The following is a 21,548-nucleotide window of genomic DNA, read 5'->3' on the forward strand; positions in this document are numbered from 1 at the left end:
AATTTAATGGAATACTTTGGAGTGCTGATGAATCCAATTGTGGGAACTGACTTGGGAGTTGTTTCTGTCGGCAGCAATGACCACAGTAAGAAGTCTCAACACCAGGTTAAAGTCTAATCACGAGCTTTCGGAGCGCTGCTCCTTCATCAATTGAGTGAGAGACTCACCTGAGGAAGGAGCGGCACTCCGAAAGCTCGTGATTTCAAACAGACCTGTTGGACTTTAACCTGGTGTTGAGATTCTTCTTACTGTGCCCACGCAAGCCCAATGCCAACATCTCCACCTCATGTCCAGCAGTGAGGGCAGAAATGAAAGTTGTCAAAGTCCCAGGTGACCATAGGCTGCTCTTGAGAGAGTGCTTACTGGTGGTGATTTTAATCTTTTGAGGGTCACCACACCTCGGGCAGATTTGAGAAGGCGGGGCATTCATGAATAACCTCGGCCGGTTCGGGAATTGGACCCCCGCTGTTGGCATCGCTCTGCATCACGAACCAGCGGTCCAGCTAACTGAGCTAACCAACCCCCTGGGGAAAAAGTAATGTGGTGTCAGTCCAGTTAATGACTGCCTGTAGCTGGTAAATCAGTCGGATTCTGTAATTCCTCAAAACCGGTTACAAAAGTTCACTTTTTTTCCACTCCTATTTTCTCTTGGAAGAGCTTGCGTATAGCTAGTGTGAGGTAAGGATATCCGAGTGCAAAGCAAAACACTCCGGATGCTGGAAGTCTGAAATAAAAACACGAAATGCTGGAATTACTCAGCAGGTCGGGCAGCACAGAGAAAGTTGACGTTTCGGGTCGAGATGACCTTTCATCAAAAGGATTCTGCAGACAGGATCTCATCTCAGCCTGAAACATTGGCAGGAATTCTCCGGCCATTTGTGCCACTGCCAGCGCGGACGGTGAATTTGGCGCTCGGCCAAATCTCCATTCACTGCAGCGGGACTGGAAAATCCCACCAATAACTCCGTTTCTCTCCACTGGCCCTGCTGAGCATTTCCAGCATTTGTTGATTTTGTTAAGGAAATCTGAATCCTCTGATACCTCCCCCGAATCGTTTCCTCCATTTTGAGCATGGATATTTAACTGTGGCAGGCATCATACCCAATTCCATTTGCACACTTGTGTTTTGAACTTATTTGATAGGGAAAATGTAAGAAGCTGCTATTTAAAGATGTCCTAGCAGGGCACTTGGAAAAACTCAAGGCAATCTGGCAATGGTTTTGTGACAGGGAAATCATGCTTAAGTAATTTGGGAGTTCTTTGAAAATCTTAGAAACCCTACAGTACGGAAGGAGGCCATTCGGCCCATCGAGTCTGCACCGACCACAATCCCACCCAGGCCCTACCCCCACATATTTACTTGCTAATCCCTCTAACCTACGCATCTCAGGACTCTAAGGGACAATTTTTAACCTGGCCAATCAACCTAACCCGCACATCTTTGGACTGAGAGAGGAAACCGGAGCACCCAGAGGAAACCCACGCAGACACGAGGAGAATGTGCAAACTCCACACAGACAGTGACCCGAGCCGGGAGTCGAACCCGGGACCCTGGAGCTGTGAAGCAGCAGTGCTAACCACTGTGCTACCGTGCCGTTGAAGGACTCGCATGTGCTGTGGCTAAAAGGGAACTTTATTTTTCATGGGCATCGCTGGCCAGCATTTATTGCCTATCCCTAGTTGCCCTTGCGGGGCAGCTGAGAGTCAACCACATTGCTGTGGCTCTGGAATCACGTAAGCCAGACCGGGTAAGAATGGCAGATTTCCTTCCCTAAAAGATATTAGTGAACCAGATGGGTTTGTCCGACAATGGTTTCATGGTCATCAGTAGATTCTTAATTCCAGATAATTTTTATTGAATTCAAATTCTGCTATCTACCGTGGTGGGATTTGAACCCGGGTCCCCAGAACATTTAGCTGAGTTTCTGGATTAATAGTCTAGTGATAATACCACTAGGTTTCCCCAATACTCATAGAAACCCTACAGTGCAGAAGGAGGCCATTCGGCCCATCGAGTCTGCACCGACCACAATCCCACCCAGGCCCTACCCCCACATATTTTACCCGCTAATCCCTCTAACCTACACATCCCAGGACTCTTAAGGGGCAATTTTTTAACCTGGCCAATCAACCTAACCCGCACATCTTTGGACTGTGGGAGGAAACCGGAGCACCTGGAGGAAACCCACGCAGACACGAGGAGAATGTGCAAACTCCACACAGACAGTGACCCGAGCCGGGAATCGAACCCGGGACCCTGGAGCTGTGAAGCAGCAGTGCTAACCACTGTGCTACCGTGCCGCCCTGGTGGACTTGGATTTCCAGAAGGCATTGGATAAGATGCCACATCCATAGATTATTGCAGAAAATAAAAGCTCATAGTGTACAGGGTAACATAATGGTATGGTTTGAAGATTGGCTAGTTTACAGGAAACAGAGGGTAGACATGTCTTTTTCTAGTTGGCAGAATGTAATGAGTGGTGTTTCCCAGGGATCAGTGCTGAGACCGCCACCTTTTACAACTTATATAAATGATTTAGATGAAGGGGGCCAAAGATAAGGTTGTGAAAAGCTAGGTAAGTATGTTGTGAAGAGGACATACGGAGGCTACAAAGGGACATGGGTTAAGTGACTGGGCAAAGATCTGGTGAATGGAGTTGGATGTGGAAAAATGTGAAATGGTCCATTTTGGCAGGAGGAATAACAAAGAAACTTGTTATCTAAATGGTGAGAGATTGCAGAACTCTTGAGATTCAGAGGCGCCCTCGTGAATTAATTACAAAAGGCTAATATGCAGGTACAGCAAGTAATTAGGCAAGCTAACAATGTTATTGTTCATTGTGAGGGGAATTGATCACAAAAGTAGAGAGGTTGGGCTTCAGTTGTACAGGGCACTGGTGAGACCATGTCTGGAGTATTGGGGTGGCACAGTGGTTAGCACTGCTGCCTCACAGCGCCAAGGACCTGGGTTCGATTTCTGACTTGGGTCACTGTACGGAATCTGCACATTCTCACCGTGTTTGCGTGGGTTTCCCCCCACAGTCCGAAAGACGTGCTGGTTAGGGTGCATTGGCCATGCTAAATTCTCCCTCTGTGTACCCGAACAGGTGCTGGAGTGTGGCGACTAGGGGATTTTCACAGTCACTTCATTGCAGTGTTAATGTAAGCCTTACTTGTGACACTAATAAATAAACTTTAAATTTAACCACTAAACTTATTGCATACAGTATTGATCTTTTTATATAAGGAAAGATGTAAATGTGTTAGAAGCAGTTCAGAGGAGGGTTACTAGACTAATACCGGGAATGAGCCGGTTATCTTATGACGAAAGGTTGGAGAGGTTAGGCTTGTATTAACTGGAGTTTAGAAGAATAAGAAGCCACTCGATTTAAACCTTTAAGATCCTGAGGGGATTTGACAGGGTGGATGTGAAGAGGGTGTTTCCTCTTGTGAGAGAATCTAAAACTAGGGGTCACTGTTTAAAAATAAGGGGTCATTCATTTAAAACAGTTTTATTTTCTCTTGAGAGTTCTCTTTGGAATGCTCTTACTCAAAAGCAGAGTCTTTGAATATTTTTTGAGGCAGAGCTTGATTAATAGGGGGGTGAAAGGTCATCGCGGGGTAGGCAGGAATGTAGTAACGATCAGATCGGCCATGATCTTGTAGAATGGCAACAGACTCTGAGCTGAATGGCCGCCTCCTCATTTGTATGTATTTAGCGATCAAGAGTGAAACTTTGATTTCCACTGCCCTTTTCGCTTGTCTAGTGATACGAGAGTTTGAGGTTACATGACTTGTGCTAATTAACCACTGTGTGTATCACAGCTGAACACCGCTGAAATGTTCCCCAACAGGAAGAGAACAGTCTTGCCTGGTGATTGTCGAGCGGTGTTCATCCATCCATTGTCGCAGCGTCTGCATGGTCTCCCCAATGTACCATGCCTCAGGACATCCTTTCCTGCAGCGTATCAGGTAGACAATGTTGGCCGAGTTGTAAGAGTATGTACCGTGTACCTGGTGGATGGTGTTCTCACGTGAGATGATGGCATCCGTGTCGATGATCCGGCACGTCTTGCAGAGGTTGCTGTGGCAGGGTTGTGTGGCGTTGTGGTCACTGTTCTCCCGATGCTCCACTTCTCCAGCTTCCACACTAAACACGTTAAAGAAGCCATCCCCTACGGACAAGCCCTCCGTATACACAGGATCTGCTCGGATGAGGAGGATCGCAACAGACGCCTCCACACGCTGAAAGATGCCCTCATAAGAACAGGATTATGGCGCTCGACTCATCGATCGACAGTTCCAACGCGCCACAGCGAAAAACCGCACCGACCTCCTCAGAAGACAAACACGGGACACAGTAGACAGAGTACCCTTCATCGTCCAGTACTTCCCCGGAGCGGAGAAGCTACGACATCTCCTCCGGAGCCTTCAACATGACATTGATGAAGGCAAACATCTCGCTAAGGCCATCCCCACACCCCCACTTCTTGCCTTCAAACAACCACACAACCTCAAACAGACCATTGTCCGCAGCAAACTACCCAGCCTTCAGGAGAACAGTGACCATGATACCACACAACCCTGCCACAGCAACCTCTGCAAGACGTGCCAGATCATCAACACGGATGCCATCATTTCATGTGAGAACACCATCCACCAGGTACACGGTACATACACTTGCAACTCGGCCAACGTTGTCTCCCTGATAGGCTGCAGGAAAGGATGTCCCGAGGCATGGTACATTGGGGAGACCATGCAGACGCTACGACAACGAATGAATGAACACTGCTCAACAATCACCAGGCAAGAGTGTTCTCTTCCTGTTGGGGAACACTTCAGCAGTCATGGGCATTCAGCCCCTGATCTTCGGGTAAATGTCCTCCAAGGCAGCCTTCACGATACATGACAACGCAGAGTTGCTGAGTAGAGACTGATAGTCAAGTTTCGCCCACATGAGGATGGCCTCAACTGGGATCTTGGGTTCATGTCACATTATCTGTAACCCCCACGACTTGCCTGGGTTTGAAAAATCTCACTAATTGTTCTGGCTGGAGACAATGCACATTTCTTTAACCTGTGCTTAACCCTCTCTCCACTCGCATTGACTGTACCTTTAAGACTTGATTACCTGTAAGGACTCTCATTCCAACTATTATTTTGTAAATTGAGTTTGTGTCTTTATATGCCCTGTTTGTGAACAGAACTCTCTCACTTACCTGACGAAGGAGCAGCGCTCCGAAAGCTAGTGGCTCGTGCTACCAAATAAACCTGTTGGACTTTAACCTGGTGTTGTGAGACTTCTTGTTTTAATTAACGACAGCTAGTTAAAATTACAGCTTGGAACTGGAGGATTCCTGAGTGCAATTTTATTGGGGGAAGTCAGAGGCAGAACAAAATGGCCTTTCTTATTCCTCTCTGCAGGGGAGGGTTCAGCCATTGTGTAGGAGCTGTAACTCAACAGTATGTGACCATCGATTATCAATAAACTCACTGACACTGGGAGCCTCTGCACACATCTGTTGGGAGCCTGCATGATAAAAGTCCGAAGATGTGTAGGTTAGGAGGATTAGCCGTGGTAAATTGCCCCTTCGGCGCAGGATTTTACCGCCTCACCCATCCCAAAAACATAAAATCTCACCTGAGGTCAACAGACCGTCCCATGCTCCGCCCCTCGCCCACTCCGATTCCTGTGGCGGGTGGACAGTAAAATTGCAGCCTTGATGTCCAAGGATGTGTAGGTTAGGTGGATTGGCCATGGTACATAGAACGTAGAACAGTACAGCACAGAACAGGCCCTTCGGCCCACGATGTTGTGCCGAGCTTTATCTGAAACCAAGATCAAGCTATCCCACTCCCTATCATCCTGGTGTGCTCCATGTGCCTATCCAATAACCGCTTAAATGTTCCTAAAGTGTCTGACTCCACTATCACTGCAGGCAGTCCATTCCACACCCCAACCACTCCCTGCGTAAAGAACCTACCTCTGATATCCTTCCTGTATCTCCCACCATGAATCCTGTAGTTATGCCCCCTTGTAATAGCTCCATCCACCCGAGGAAATAGTCTTTGAACGTTCACTCTATCTATCCCCTTCATCATTTTATAAACTTCTATTAAGTCTCCCCTCAGCCTCCTCTGCTCCAGAGAGAACAGCCGTAGCTCCCTCAACCTTTCCTCATAAGACCTACCCTCCAAACCAGGCAGCATCCTGGTAAATCTCCTCTGCACTCTTTCCAGCGCTTCCACATCCTTCTTAGTGAGGTGACCAGAACTGCACACAATATTCCAAATGTGGTCTCACCAAGGTCCTGTACAGTTGCAGCATAACCCCACGGCTCTTAAACTCCAACCCCCTGTTAATAAAAGCTAACACACTATAGGCCTTCTTCACAGCTCTATCCACTTGACTGGCAACCTTTAGAGATCTGTGGATATGGACCCCAAGATCTCTCTGTTCCTCCACAGTCTTCAGAACTCTACCTTTGACCCTGTAATCCACCTTTAAATTAGTCCTTCCAAAATGAATCACCTCACATTTATCAGGGTTAAACTCCATTTGCTATTTTTCAGCCCAGCTTTGCATCCTATCTATGTCTCTTTGCAGCCTACAACAGCCCTCCACCTCATCCACTACTCCACCAATCTTGGTGTCATCAGCAAATTTACTGATCCACCCTTCAGCCCCCTCCTCTAAGTCATTAATAAAAATCACAAAGAGCAGAGGACCAAGCACTGATCCCTGTGGGACTCCACTAGCAACCTGCCTCCAATCAGAAAATTTTCCATCCACCACCACCCTCTGTCTTCGATCAGACAGCCAGTTACCTATCCAATCGGCCAACTTTCCCTCTATCCCACACCTCCTCACTTTCATCTTAAGCCGACCATGGGGGACCTTATCAAACGCCTTACTAAAATCCATGTATATGACATCAACTGCCCTACCTTCATCAACACACTTAGTTACCTCCTCAAAAAATTCAATCAAATTTGTGAGGCATGACTTGCCCTTCACGAAAAATGTGCAGGGTTATGGTGTTAAGGCAGGGGTGGATCTGGGTAAGTTGGTGCAGACTCGATGGGCCGAATAGCCTCCTTCTGCACTGTAGGGATTCTATGGATATTAATTCAAGTAACTTATAATTTTCACAAATAAATGACACTTTAGGGCTGTGTTTGAAATGATTGTATATTACAGCTCCGAAAAAAGTCATCTTTCCATCATAGCTCTCAGAAGCAGCCATTGACCCCCAGCCCCCGACTCTTTCCACATACCCTTTTAAAATATTTATTTTGAATATTTGTCTATTTTCCCTTTTGAAAGATGTATTGCGTTCTGTTTCCACTGCTGTTTCTGGTATAAAATTCCATGCCCGAGCAACCCTTGGTATGGAGAGAATTCTCCTCATTTTTAACCTTTTTAATAAATGTTAATTTATACAACATCGAGTGGTTTTGCATTGCACCCTCGCTGAAAGGCTGTAGTGCAAGTCCAAGCTGACTTGGGAGTGAAGTGTTGTGCAAGTGTAGGGCGGCACAGTGGTTAGCACTGCTGCCTCTCAGCGCCAGGGATCCAGGTTCAATTCCGGCCTTGGGTGAATGTGTGGAGTTTACAAATTCTCCCCATGTCTGTGTGGGTTTCCTCCGGGTGCTCCGGTTTCTTCCCACACTCCAAAGATGTGCAGGTTAGGGGGATTGGCCATGCTAAATTGCCCTTAGTGTCAGGGGGACAAATAGGGTAAATATGTGGGGTCACGGGAATAGGGCCTGGGTGGGGTTGTTGTTGGTACAGGCTCGATGGGCCAAATGGCCTCCTTCTGCACTTTAGGGATTCTAAGACCTATCTTGGTGCCCATGCATCAGTACCATAGAATCATTGGGCAGCATGGTGGTTAGCACAGCTGCCTCACAGGGTTCGATTCCGGCCTCGGGTCACTGTCTGTGTGGAATCTGCATATTCTCCCTGTGTCTGCGTGGGTTTCCTCCAGGTGCTCCGGTTTCCTCCCACAGTCCAAAGATGCATGCGGGTTAGAGGGATTGGCCATGCTAAATTGCCCCTTAGTGTCCAAAGATGTGTAGGTTAGAGGGGTTTGTAGGGTAAATACTTGGGGTTACGGAGAACAGGTCTGGGTGGGATTGCCCATTAGAGTCGGGAGATTTCGTGGGGTTACAAGGAATTGGGCCTGGGTGGGATTGTTGTCGGTACAGACTCGATGGGCCGAATGGCCTCCTCCTGTATTATAGGGATTCTATGATTCTATGAACTCCCTCCGCTGGTTTTTGTTTAAACTCCAAACAATAAGTTGACAAAGGAATCTCAAACCAGACGCCACGTTACTGAGATTGAAATCAGAATTGACTATTCAACCATGTTGCAGTGCAGAGAATCATAGAATCATAGAAACCCTACAGTGCAGAAGGAGGCCATTCGGCCCATCGAGTCTGCACCGACCACAATCCCACCCAGGCCCTACCCCCACATATTTTACCCGCTAATCCCTCTAACCTACGCATCCCAGGACTCTAAGGGGCAATTTTTTTAACCTGGCCAATCAACCTAACCCGCACATCTTTGGACTGTGGGAGGAAACCGGAGCACCCGGAGGAAACCCACGCAGACACGAGGAGAATGTGCAAACTCCACACAGACAGTGACCCGAGCTGGGAATCGAACCCAGGACCCTGGAGCTGTGAAGCAGCAGTGCTAACCACTGTGCGACCGTGCCGCCCAAAGAGGTTAACAGAACTAATTTTCTTGGACAGTTGCCATCACCATCTTGTTCGTAAAAAGCTGAATCTTAGCATGTGATGGAAGAGCTGAAGAAAGTTTATTTATTAGTGTCACAAATAGGCTTACCTTAATGCCAAAGATGTGCGGGTTAGGTTGATTGGCCGTGCTAAAATTGCCCCTTAGTGTCCTGGGATGCGTAGGTTAGAGGGATTAGTGGGTAAAATATGTAGGGATATGGGGGTAGGGCCTGGGTGGGATTGTGGTCGGTGCAGACTCAATGGGCCGAATGGCCTCTTTCTATACTGTAGGGCTTCTATGATTTCTATGCACACGGCAATGAAGGTAACTTCCCCCAATGAAAATCCCCTAGTCGTCACACTCCGGCGCCTGTTCGGGTACACTGAGGGAGAATTTAGCATAGCCAATGCACCCTAACCAGCACGTCTTTTGGACTGCGGGAGGAAACCGGAGCACCTGGAGGAAACCCATGCAGACACGGGGAGAACATGCAAACTCCACACACAGTGACCCACGCCGGGAATCGAACTCGGGTCCCTGGTGCTGTGAGGCAGCCGTGCTAACCACTGCTGCTCCTGTGCATCAGGCACTGAATATAGTAGATGACGCACTGAATGCTTGATTCATGTAAATGATTTTAATGAGAACAGTGTATATCTGTTATTTCTACTCATTCATTTTTTTTTTAATGGGTTCTGCTGGTCAAAGGCAAACCAAATATTCCACCCACTCATCTGTTGAGGAGGCTAATCCTTTGATTGTGAATCTGTCTCCTCCATCAATGCCCAGTTCAAGAAGCACAGTGTGCTTTGAAATACTGATTGCATTGCTATGTGCTGACTAAACCATGATGGTTAACTTTTCTGCTACAGAGCAGCTCGTTAATCTGACCCTATTGTTCAGCTCTGCTCCGTTCAGAGTGCAGCCTTTTTGTTTTGTGATTGCGCGCAGAACAACATATTCTTCCTGATACCATATTGTGCCCTCCTCGACTCTTTTCCAGGACAGAATGTGGGCTCACTTCAGAGGCACAGTGGACAGGGCCAACTGTTTCCAACTAGTTTCCAGGCCACAATAAAGGCTTGATTCAGGGCACTGCTCCGGAAGGCAGCATCGCTGCTGCTTTCACTCTTATGTTGCAGCATTTTCACTCACTGGAACTGCAAGAGGGAGCCTTTCCTTTTAAAAGAAGGTAATTGTTTTTTTCCCTGCTTGTTTTGCTAGATTTAAAAAGAATTGTGAAGTAAAGTGGGATTGGCACCGTTCGCCAAGCGGTCCCTCAAAACCCTGAAACGTTCAGTTATAGATTTTGTGACAGTACAAGGCCAGCCTTGTGGGATAGAGCCTTAAATTGGTGTTTAAGAATTCTGCAATCCAGTGCGTTCCCCCCTTTTAAAATTCTTTTAAACAAGGTATTGTTAGCCTTCCAAAATACAGGCGAGCTTTGTTAATTATGTAATAATTGGGTGTTAATTCTATTCGGGTGGTGGGCAATTAATTGGCATCTCGCCTGTGCTCCGAGGTACAGGAGGGAGACCGAGGGGTTGTTGGCTGGAGGTGCACAATATGTAATGTGTGTGTCTCTGCAAATAAAAGCTTGCGAGTGGATAAAGGCTGGGCTCCAGCATTCTTTCCTTCCCTGCCTGGCTATCTGAATTCTAACGAGCTTCTTTCCTCTGTTGGATTGTTTTGTGTTGATGTGTATTCAAACCACACCACCAATTTGCGATTTTTTTTTTTTTCCCTCTCTCTTGGCTTCAGCAAAGTGCGTCCGATTGCAAGTTAATAAGGTTTCTCTTCCTGGCTCCCCAATTGCAAATGTTAAAGCAACTGCTGGGAATTAGGGACAGAGCTGCCGGTGACACAATAATTAAGGCTGAGAGGTCTTCATAATTTTATAATTGAGACTGTTTAATAGGGAGGTGGTGTAGGGGAACACCGCTGTCCATTTTGTTTTTTAAAGAACTCTTTTTTGCCCTCTACTGCAAACACTGCAAAGCTTGTGGCATACCCCCCCGCCCTCCCCTCCCCAAGGCTCATTCGCAGGCGACTCAATAGTGAAGGCAGTCCTTGCCCAACATCCACACAGTCGGGGCTGGCACAATGGCACACTGCTGCCTCACAGCGTCAGGGGCCCAGGTTCGATTCTGGCCTCAGGTCACTGTCTGTGTGGAGTCTGCACGTTGTCCCCTGTGTCTGCGCGTGGGTTTCCTCTGGGTGCTCCGGTGCTCCGGTTTTCTCCCACCGTCTGAAAGACGTGCTGGTTAGGTACAACGAAATATGATTTGAATCATAAAGTCCTACAGTGCAGAAGGAGGCCATTTGGCCCATCGATTCTGCATCGGCCACTATCCCACCCAGGCCCTATCCCCATAACATGCATTTATCCTAGCTAGTCCCCCTGACACTAAGGGGCAATTTAGCATGGCCAATCCCCCTAACCAGCACGTCTTTTGGACTGTGGGAGGAAACAGGAGCACCTGGAGGAAACCCACGCACACAGGGAGAAAGTGCAAACTCCACACAGACCGTGACCCAAGGCTGGAATTGAACCCTGGTGCTGTGAGGCAGCAGTGCTAACCACTGTGCCACCGTGCCGTCCCTTTGGCTATTTGCACCATTAAAAATCTTACCGTAAACCACCTTCTCAGACCCAATATCTTGAAGTCTCTCCTCATAGGTTTCCCACCCTAGGTATCAGCCTGGTTGATGAGTAAACGGTTTATCCCATCTCAAACCCTAAGAGGGCGGCACAGTGGGTTAGCACTGTTGCCTCACAGTGCCAGGGACCCAGGTTCAATTCCGGCCTCTGGTCACTGTCTGTGCGGAGTCTGCGCATTGTCCCCAGTGTCTGCGTGGATTTCCTCCGGGTGCTCCGGTTTCCTCCCACAGTCCGAAAGACGTGCTGGTTAGGGTGCATTGGCCAAACTAAATTCTCCCTCAGTGTACCTGAACAGGCGCCGGAATGTGGCGCCTGGGGGATTTTCCACAATAACTTCATCGCAGTGTTAATATAAGCCTACTTGTGGTGGTGATCCAAAAAATAAACTTTTTTTAAAAATTAAAAAGCTCCCTCATCCTTTAAGTTGCTGCTTTAAGCCGATTTCTTCGACCAAGCTTTTGGTCATCTGTCCTAATATCTCCCTTAGGTGGCCCAGTGTTAAATTTTGTTTGATGTTTTATTGCATTAAATGTGCACGATATGCTCTGAATATGAATGAGGCTTGAACCCACAGCCTTTCAATTCAACAATAAATATACAACCAAATGAGCAAATCTAACTAATCAGTCTGTGTCTCGATATTTTCCTTGTGCATGAATTATATAGTATGGTTATTGTATTTCCTTCATTCTAATTGAAAACCTCCCATAGGGTGGGAGCATTGATATTATGATGTATTTCTACAGACTGGGAGTACACTTAGGCACATACCTAACGTGCCTTGTGCACTGTTTAAACATATGAAACTTAAGTTGTATTTATATCAAGTGAAGGACGGTGGCACAGTGGTTGGCACTGCTGCCTTACAGCGCCAGGGACCTGGGTTCAATTCCCGGCTTGAGTGACTGTCTGTGTGGAGTCTGCACGTTCTCTCCGTGTCTGTGTGGGTTTCCTCCGGGTGCTCCGGTTTCCTCCCACAGTCCGAAAGACGTGCTGGTTCGGGTGCATTGAGACTGTTTAATAGGTAAACCCCATTTGGAGTATTATGAGCAGTTTTGGGCTCCATATCTAAGGAAGGATAGGCTGGCCTTGGAAAGGGTCCAGAGGATGGTCTTATTGGCCATGTTAAATTCTCCCTCCGTATTACCTGAACAGGTGCCGGAATATGGCGACTAGGGGATTTTCACACTAACTTCATTGCAGTGTTAATGTAAGCTGACTTGTGACTCTAATAAATAAACTTTAAACTATCTAACCTCGTGGCAACGCCAAGATAACGGCAGAAAGAACAGCCCTGGTCAATGAAATTTAAACTCAGCAAAATCATTAGTAAGAAATATAAGCATGAATACAACAGGTTGGCCTGGACTGATGGGCAGGAAGTGGTTCACTGACCCTGCTTTGGATGTCCCTGGGTTAAACGATAAGACATAGGAGCAGAATTAGGCCACTCGGCCCATCGAGTCTGCTCCACCATTCAATCATGGCTAAAATTTTCTTCATCTCCATTCTCCTGCCTTTTCCCCATAACCCCTGATCCCCTTATTAATCAAGAACCTGTCTTAAAGACACTTAATGACCTGGCCTCTACAGCCTTCTGCGGCAAAGAGTTCCACAGATTCACCATCCTCTGGCTGAAGAAATTCCTCCTCATCTGTTTTAAAGGATCGGCCCTTTACCCTGAGGTTGTGCCCTCTGGTTCTAGTTTTTCCCACGAGTGGAAACATCCTCTCCACGTCTACTCTATCCAGGCCTCGCAGTATCCTGTAAGTTTCAATAAGATTCCCCCCTCAACCTTCTAAACTCCAACGAGTACAGACCCAGAGCCCTCGACCATTCCTCGTATGACAAGCTCTTCATTCCAGGGATCATTCTTGTGAACCTCCTCTGGACCCTTTCCAAGGCCAGCACCTCCTTCCTTAGACATGAGGGCCCAAAACTACTCTCAATATTCCAAATGGGGTCTGACCAGAGTTACAGTAATAACTCCTCATTCTAGGTGTCTGTTTTCTGGATAGCAGAGTTCTGAAGTGTACTGTTTGTTCTTGCTATTTTCTGTGATTTCTCTATCTCTGGCACTGACTCATGTTGGGGCTGCATAACCTCTGGTGCCTGCTGGCCTCCCAGTGCTTTCCCAGCTCTGTTTAGACAGAGAGTGTTGACACGAATCGCACTCGTCTCTAACCCTGCCCTCTGTTAACACGCGTAGCTTGCGCCACTCTCCCGCAGGGCCCTGTGCATAGTGAACGAGAGTTAGAATTTTGGCCGATTTTCTTTCCCTCGCCTTAGCCCAAGGTGCTGAGACCAGTTTTAGTGATCAGCTATTCCAGCGTAGAATGGGGGTTGGACACGCTAACTTTGGTTTTGCGCAGTTCAACTTTACACCAGTCAGTACTTTATAGGATCATTGAATCCCTGCAGTGCAGAAGGAGTAAGAAGTTTAGCAACACCAGGTTAAAGTCCAACAGGTTTATTTGGTAGCAAAAGCCACACAAGCTTTCGGAGCTCCAAGCCCCTTGGGAAGAAGGGGCTTGGAGCTCCGAAAGCTTGTGTGGCTTTTGCTACCAAATAAACCTGTTGGACTTTAACCTGGTGTTGTTAAACTTCTTACTGTGTTTACCCCAGTCCAACGCCGGCATCTCCACATCGTGCAGAAGGAGGCCATTTGGCCCCTTGAGCCTGCACTGACGACAATCCCAATCAGGCTCTCTCCCCGTAACCCCAAGTGTTTACCCTGCTAACACCCCTGACACTAAGGAGCAATTTAGCATGGCCAATCAACCTAACTTGCACATCTTGGACTGCGGGAGGAAACCGCAGCACCCGGAGGAAACCCACGCAGACACGGGGAGAACTTCCACACAGACAGTCACCCAAGGTCAAGAATTGAACCTGGTTCGCTGGCACTGTGAGGCAGCAGTGCTAACCACTGTGCCACCGTGCCACCCGGTAAGGTAAATACATGGGGTTATGGGGATAGGGCCTGGGTGGGATTGTGGTCGATGCGGACTCGACGGGCAGAATGGCCTCCTGCTGCACTGTAGGGATTCTATGATTCGCTTCTTCTCTGCTGTGGAACTTCAAGACTTCAGACACCAGACTGCTTTTTGCTCTGAGGGCTTTGCACCCAGCGCAGTGAGTTTGTGACTTAAGCAGTTCTGCTGGTTGTTATGCTGCAATTTAAGTTGCTATGACAGTGCCACTCGAGCAAAACTTTCCTTATACAATGACAAGCTAGCCTCGGCACTCCTGGACTGCAGAATAGTTGGCGAGGTTTGGGATCGGTGGGTCAAAAGCCTGGAACTCCCTCGCTAACAGTATTCCAACACGTGGACTGCAGTGGTTCAAGAAAACATCTTACCACCACATTCTTGAGGGCAGTTGGGGATGGGGAGTAAATGTTGCCCTTGTCAGCCACACTTGCACCCCATGAATGAATAACCAAAAGTCTGCCAAAGTTCCAACCCTTGATCCAGTGGTGCCTCCTTGAATTGTGTACATGCGCACATCGGGTGAGAACAGCATCCGCCTGCATTCAACATTTGTTGGCCAGGTTCCAACATGACAACTTGGCACTTGGGCAGAGTATCCTAGCAGGAGTCCGTGGGGAGACTGTAAAAAAAATAATCGGGATTTGTATAATGTAACGGCCTCATTATTCTGGCACAGAGTATAGCCAGTGAAAGATCACAAACGCTGCCTGCATTCTCTATTATTAATAAGTAATAAATCACACTGAAATATCTTTGCAAAACACTTCACACAATGAACTACATTTGGAGTGCAGTGATGTGTTCATACATAATTACTTTTCATGGGGAATTTTATGACTGTCGATTACTTTTTAATTTACGTATATTTTGCAAGGGAAGGCACTTGGGTTTCTAAATTGTGAAGGCCCTTGGTGCTTTGTTTTTGCATGGCTCTCGAGTATCCACTTACAGTGCTGCTACTCTCCACCCCTGGCAGGATTTAACATTCATCTCAACAATGTTCGGGAAGAAGAAGAAACGGGTGGAGATCTCGGCGCCTGCAAACTTCGAGCACCGGGTTCACACCGGCTTCGATCAGCAAGAGCAGAAGTTTACCGGCCTGCCGAGGCAATGGGAAAGCCTCCTCGAAGACACCGCCAAGAGGCCTAAGCCACTGGTCGACCCATCGTACATCACACCCATTCAGCTTGCCCCGCGGAAGGTATGTTGCACCGTTGTTACTCGCAGCTCTCTTAAAGTTTATTTATTAGCCACAAGTAGGCTTACATTAACACCGCAATGAAGTTACTGTGAAAATCCCCTAGTCGCCGCACTCCGGTGCCTGTTCGGGTACACTGAGGGGGAATTTAGCACGGCCAATGCACCCTAACTAGCACGTCTTTCGGACTGTGGGAGGAAACCGGGGCATCCGGAGGAAACCCACGCAGACACGGGGAGAACGTGCAGACTCCGCACAGACAGTGACCCAAGCCAGGAATCGAACCCAGGTCCCTGGCACTGTGAGGCAGTAGTGCTAACCACTGTGCCACCATGCCGCCCTCTTAGGGTATGAGATGGAATAAACCATTTACTCATCAACCAGGCTGATACCCAGGGTGGGAAACCTAATGAGGAGAGGCTTCAAGATACTGGGTCTGAGAAGAGGTTTTAATGTTAAGATTTTTAATGGTGCAAATAACCAATGGGGCGGCACGGTGGTTAGCGCTGCTGCCTCACAGCACCAGGGACCCGGGTTCAATTCCAGCCTTGGGTGCCCAGTCTGTGTGGCGTTTGCACTTTCTCCCCATGTCTGCGTGGGTTTCCTCCGGATGCTCCAGTTTCCTTCCACACTCCAATGATGTACGGGTTAGGTGGATTGGCCATGCTAAATTGTCCCTTAGTGTCAGGGGTACTAGCTAGGGTAAATGCATGGGGTTGTGGGGATAGGGTCTGGGTGGGACTGTGGTCGATGCAGACTCGATGGGCTGAATGGCCTCCTCCTGCACTGTAGGATTTTATGATTCAATCATATTTCTTGTTTGTTTTCACTTGGAATGTCGAAGACTGAGGGGCAACCTGGTAGATGTTCTCAATTACGGGAGGCATGGATAGTCGGAATCTTTCTCTCAGGGTAGAAATGTCAATTACTATGGGACATAGATTTAAGGTTAAAAAGGGGAAAGTTTAAAGGAGATGTGAGGGGCAATTTGTTTTACGCAGGATGGTAAGTGCTTGGAATGCACTGCCAGAGGAGGTGGAGATACAACAGCAATGTTTAAGAGGCATCTTGGCCGATGCATGGGTAGGTAGAGAATAGAGGGATGTGGACCGTGTAGAGGTAAAGGGTCTTTAGTTTAGAAAGGCATCATGTGTCAGCACAGGCTTGGTGGACTGAAGGGCCTGTTCCTGTGCTGTACTGTTCTTTGATAAAGGGTCATCAATTTAAAATTGTCAGGTGATGTTGGAAAAAATATCTTTGCATGGTGGCTTGTTGGAGTGTACAATACTTTACCACAGGAAGTGAGTGAAACAGAGACTATCATGTAAATGCAAATTGGATAAATAACTGAAATATAAGGGCAATATACAAGGTGGTGTGATTATTTTTCAATTGTTTTAACTAAGCTAGAAGAACTACAATGGGATGAATGGCCTCCTTTAGTGTTGGAAGCATATGGCTTTGTTATTTTTCAAAAAAAAATCTTTCAACTGCCAAGAAGTCCATTATTTTTATGAACTTTTAAAGATAATAAAGCAATTCATCAGAGGCTCCCCAGTGGCTGTGGGTAAACACTACAATATTGGAGTGGTGGCAGATCCCTGACTTGATTCCTGATGCGTGCTGAGTTAGCAACCCTCATCTATGCAAACTGGGTCAAGTGCTGCAATTGGCGTTGGTGCTTCAGTTGGCTTTGAGCGAGAGGGGTGAGGAACATCAGTATATTGACCTGTGCGTTGGCAGAGTGGTGTAACATTTCACCCCCACGTTCAGAGTTAGATTTTGGGATTTCCAATTTGGGGACAATTATTAACGTGAGCGACTGAGATACATCATCATTGGAGAGAGAAATATAGAAAGTGTTGCTCTAATATTTAGGGTGGGGAGGGCAGTCTTTGAGAGCCACTTCTGCCTTTTTAAAAACTCTGGGGAAAGGCTCGTAAAATCTGTTTTTTCTTTTCATTAAGTTGTACAGATCTGAAGTTAATGAAACTGACACATCTGAGTGTTTCACAGAAACATAGGGGATAGGAGCAGGAGGAGGCCATTCGGCCCTTCGAGCCTGCTCCGCCATTCATCACCATCATGGCTGATCATCCAACTCAATAGCCTAATCCTGCTTTCTCCCCATAACCTTTGATCCCGTTCGCCCCAAGTGCTATATCCAGCCTCCTCTTGAATACATTCAATGTTTTGGCATCAACTACTTCCTGTGGTAATGAATTCCACAGGCTCACCACTCTTTGGGTGAAGAAATGTCTCCTCACCTCCGTCCTAAATGGTCTACCCCGAATCCTCAGACTGTGACCCCTGGTTCTGGAGGTTTCCTTGAGGATTAATCTTCCAATGAGGCTGCCAGGGTCAAACTAGCAACATTGTATTAAAATTCTCCAAATGATATTGCCAGTGTTTGGGGAAACCTCGTGTGTCTCAAGGTTGGACACCCTGTTCTGTTTAGTCATATTTACTCGATTGGCTGAACTGAGCACTAAAAAGTTTGTTTTAAAGTTTATTTATTAGTCACAAGTCAGCTTACATTAACATTGCAATGAAGTTATTGTGAAAATCCCCTAGTCGCCACACTCCGGCGCCTATTCGGGTACACTGAGGGAGAATTTAGCATGGCCAATGCACCCTAACCAGCACATCTTTCGGTCTGTGGGGGGGGAAGCTGGAGCACCCGGAGGAAACCCATGCAGACATGGGGACAACGTGCAGACTCCGCACAGACAGTGACCCAAGCGGGAATCGAACCCGGATCCCTGGCGCGGTGAGGCAGCAGTGCTAACCACTGTGCCACCCGTGTCACCCACGCCGTTGCCAAAAGATACCGAGCTTCGGTACTGAAGCTCAATGAAAATCATTCTATTTCTGACCAGCCAGGTGCCTGATTTGCCATGGTTCAAGCATGAATGATGGTTGCCATGGTGTCCAAACTACCGAGAGCCACATTTAGTTTCTGTTTGCCTGGTGCAGAATGTACACACTCTCTCTCCTAATGCGGGACACCGCAGTAATCTGAGCCCAAGAGTGTGTTCAGATACAGTTTGGCAATATTGCAGATGTTGGAAATCAGAAGCATAAACAGAAAATGTTGGTCAACAGTTCAGGCAGCATCTGTGGCAAGCGACAGAGTTAATGCTTCAGGCCGTTGACCTTTTGTCATAACTCCTTGACACTTCAATGTGGCGAGCAAAGAACACAAATGTTTTATCAATTATCACTTCAACTGCACGATGGTGATGCTGGTTTTCCTACACTGTTAGATTCAGTGATGCTTCCCAAGATTTGTCCCTGGTTTAGTCATCATTCACTGCTTAAATTAATTCCCAAATCAAGTGAAAGGCTAAAAAAAATTGCTGGCTCAACTAACAATTTGGTTGTGTTGAATTGGGCTCCTCTTTAAATGCGGGTGACCAGGGTTATCCTACAAGCGAGAAGGAGGTCCAAGTGAAACTATGAAGTTGGTCTTTTTGAATTTCTGAAGCTACTCCGTCAAAGACCCACTTACGTTGTGAATTTGAAATGCGACATACAAATTAGAAGCAGGAGGCCACTCGGCCCCCTCAGGCCTGCCCCGCTGTTTCATAAGGTCACGGCTGATTGGCTGATCTGATTGTAACCTCAACTCCATTTTTCCGCTTACCCCCTGATAACTACAGAAGGTCGTGACTGTAGCCCAATCCATCACGCAAACCAGCCTCCCATCCATTGACTCTGTCTACACTTCTCGTTGCCTCGGCAAAGCAGCCAGCATAATTCAGAATCCCAGGCACCCCGGACATTCTCTCTTCCACCTCCTTCCGTCGGGAAAAGGATACAAAAGTCTGAGGTCACGCACCAACCGACTCGAGAACAGCTTCTCCCCTGCTGCCATCAGACTTTTGAATGGACCTACCTCACATTAAGTTGATCTTTCTCTACGCCCTAGCTATGACTGTAACACTACATTCTGCACCCTCTCCTTTCCTTCTCTATGAACGGTATGCTTTGTCTGTAAAGCGCGTAAGAAACAACACTTTTCACTGTATCCCAATACACGTGACAATAAATCAAATCAAAAAGTCAAATAACCTTTCACCCCCCCCCCCTTGCTGATCAAGAATCTATTGAGCCCTGCCTTAAAAATATTCCGACTCTGTTTCCACACCTTTTGAGTAAGAGAGCCCCAAATTCACACGCAAGAAAAAAAAATCACCACCTCTGTCTTAAATGAGTGACCCCTTATTTTTAAACAGTGACCCCTAGTTCTAGATTCTCCCACAAGAGGAAACATCCTCTCCACATCCACCCTGTCAAATCCCCTCAGGATCTTCTGTGTTTCAATCGAATTGCCTCCTATTATTCCAAACTCCAGCGTATACAAACCTAGCCTGTCTAACTCTTCCTCAGTAGTCATGATGTGGAGATGCCGGCGTTGGACTGGGGTAAACACAGTAAGAGTTTCAACAACACCAAGTTAAAGTCCAACAAGTTTATTTGGTAGCAAATACCATTAGCTTTCGGAGCGCTGCTCCTTCGTCAGATGGAGTGGAAATCCACTCCATCTGACGAAGGAGCAGCGCTCCGAAAGCTAATGGTATTTGCTACCAAATAAACCTGTTGGACTTTAACCTGGTGTTGTTAAAACTCTTAGTAACACTTCCTCATGAGACAACTCTCCCATTCCAGGTGTTAGTCTAGTATGTTAAAATGTATGTGTATTAGTGTGAAATGTATATTAATTTGTGTGTTGAGGGATCTAAGCCTTCTATGGTATCGAGTTCAGAAATAATTCAACTTTTCAGATTTGTAATTCTCGTGAAGCCTCGAATTTTACTAAAGGTGTACCAAATCTTCATTTCACAGAATCCCTACAGTGCAGAAGGAGGCCATTTGGTCCATCGAGTCTGCACCAACCGCAATATTACCCAGGCCCTATCCCCCTAACCCCACACATTTACCCTGCCAATCCCCCGACACTAAGGAGCAATTTAGCATGGCCAATCAACCTAGCCTGCACATCTATGGCGTGTGGGAGGAAGCCGGAGCACCCGGAGGAAACCCGTGCAGACTCCACACAGCCAGTGACCCAAGCTGGGAATCGAACCCTCGCCTCCCCTCTTCATCCCTATCCTAAATAATCAATAACTTATCCTGAGACTTGGTTCCATGCTCTAGTTTCCCCATGATGCGGAGATGTCGGCGTTGGACTGGGGTAAGCACAGTAAGAAGTCTCACAACACCAGGTTAAAGTCCAACAGGTTTATTTGGAATCACCAGCCACAAGCTTTCGGGCAGCGCTCCGAAAGCTTGTGGCTTGTGCTACCAAATAAAGCTGTTGGACTTTAACCTGGTGTTGTGAGACTTCTTACTAGTTTCCCCAGTCAGGGGAAACAACCGCGGTGTCTACCCTGTCAAGCCCCTTGAGAATCTTTAATGTCTCAATGAGATACCCCTCGTTCTTCTGAACTCGAGAGTATAGGCTAACCCATCCTAGGAACAAGTCGAGTGAACCTTGTGCTGTACCACCTCCAAGGCAATTATATCCTCCCTTCAATATTTGATTTATTATTGTCACATGTATTAACATAGTGAAAAGTATTGTTTCTTGCGCGCTATACAGATAAAGCATACCGATCATAGAGAAGGAAAGGAGAGAGTGCAGAATGTACTGTTACAGTCATAGCTAGGGTGCAGAGAAAGATCAACTTAATGCAAGGTAGGTCCATTCAAAAGTCTGACAGCAGCAGGGAAGAAGCTGTTCTTGCATCGGTTGGTATGTGACCTCAGACTTTTGTATCTTTTTCCCAACGGAAGAAGGTGGGAGAGAGAATGTCTGGGGTGCGTGGGGTCCTTTATGCTGGCTTAATTATGGAAAAGCAAACTGCCATTATCTATATAATTGACATATTTGACAAGTCTCTCTCCCACTTTCCATTGTAATTGGACACGGAAGCTGGT

The 21,548-nt window shown here is 47.1% G+C and overlaps 1 protein-coding gene across 1 annotated transcript in view; it reads left to right on the plus strand.

The window, feature by feature from the left end:
• Positions 1 to 21,548, plus strand: part of LOC144511117 (serine/threonine-protein kinase PAK 4-like) — a 142,676-nt gene that overhangs the window by 74,809 nt on the left and 46,319 nt on the right. The window contains exon 3 of the mRNA XM_078241093.1: positions 15,384 to 15,608. Within this exon, the coding sequence (XP_078097219.1) occupies positions 15,405 to 15,608 (204 nt within the window). The 5' untranslated portion in view covers positions 15,384 to 15,404. The remainder of the gene's footprint in view (positions 1 to 15,383; positions 15,609 to 21,548) is intronic.

This window comes from Mustelus asterias, chromosome 24 (assembly GCF_964213995.1).
Source record: "Mustelus asterias chromosome 24, sMusAst1.hap1.1, whole genome shotgun sequence".
Classification (NCBI taxonomy): Eukaryota; Metazoa; Chordata; class Chondrichthyes; order Carcharhiniformes; family Triakidae; genus Mustelus; species Mustelus asterias.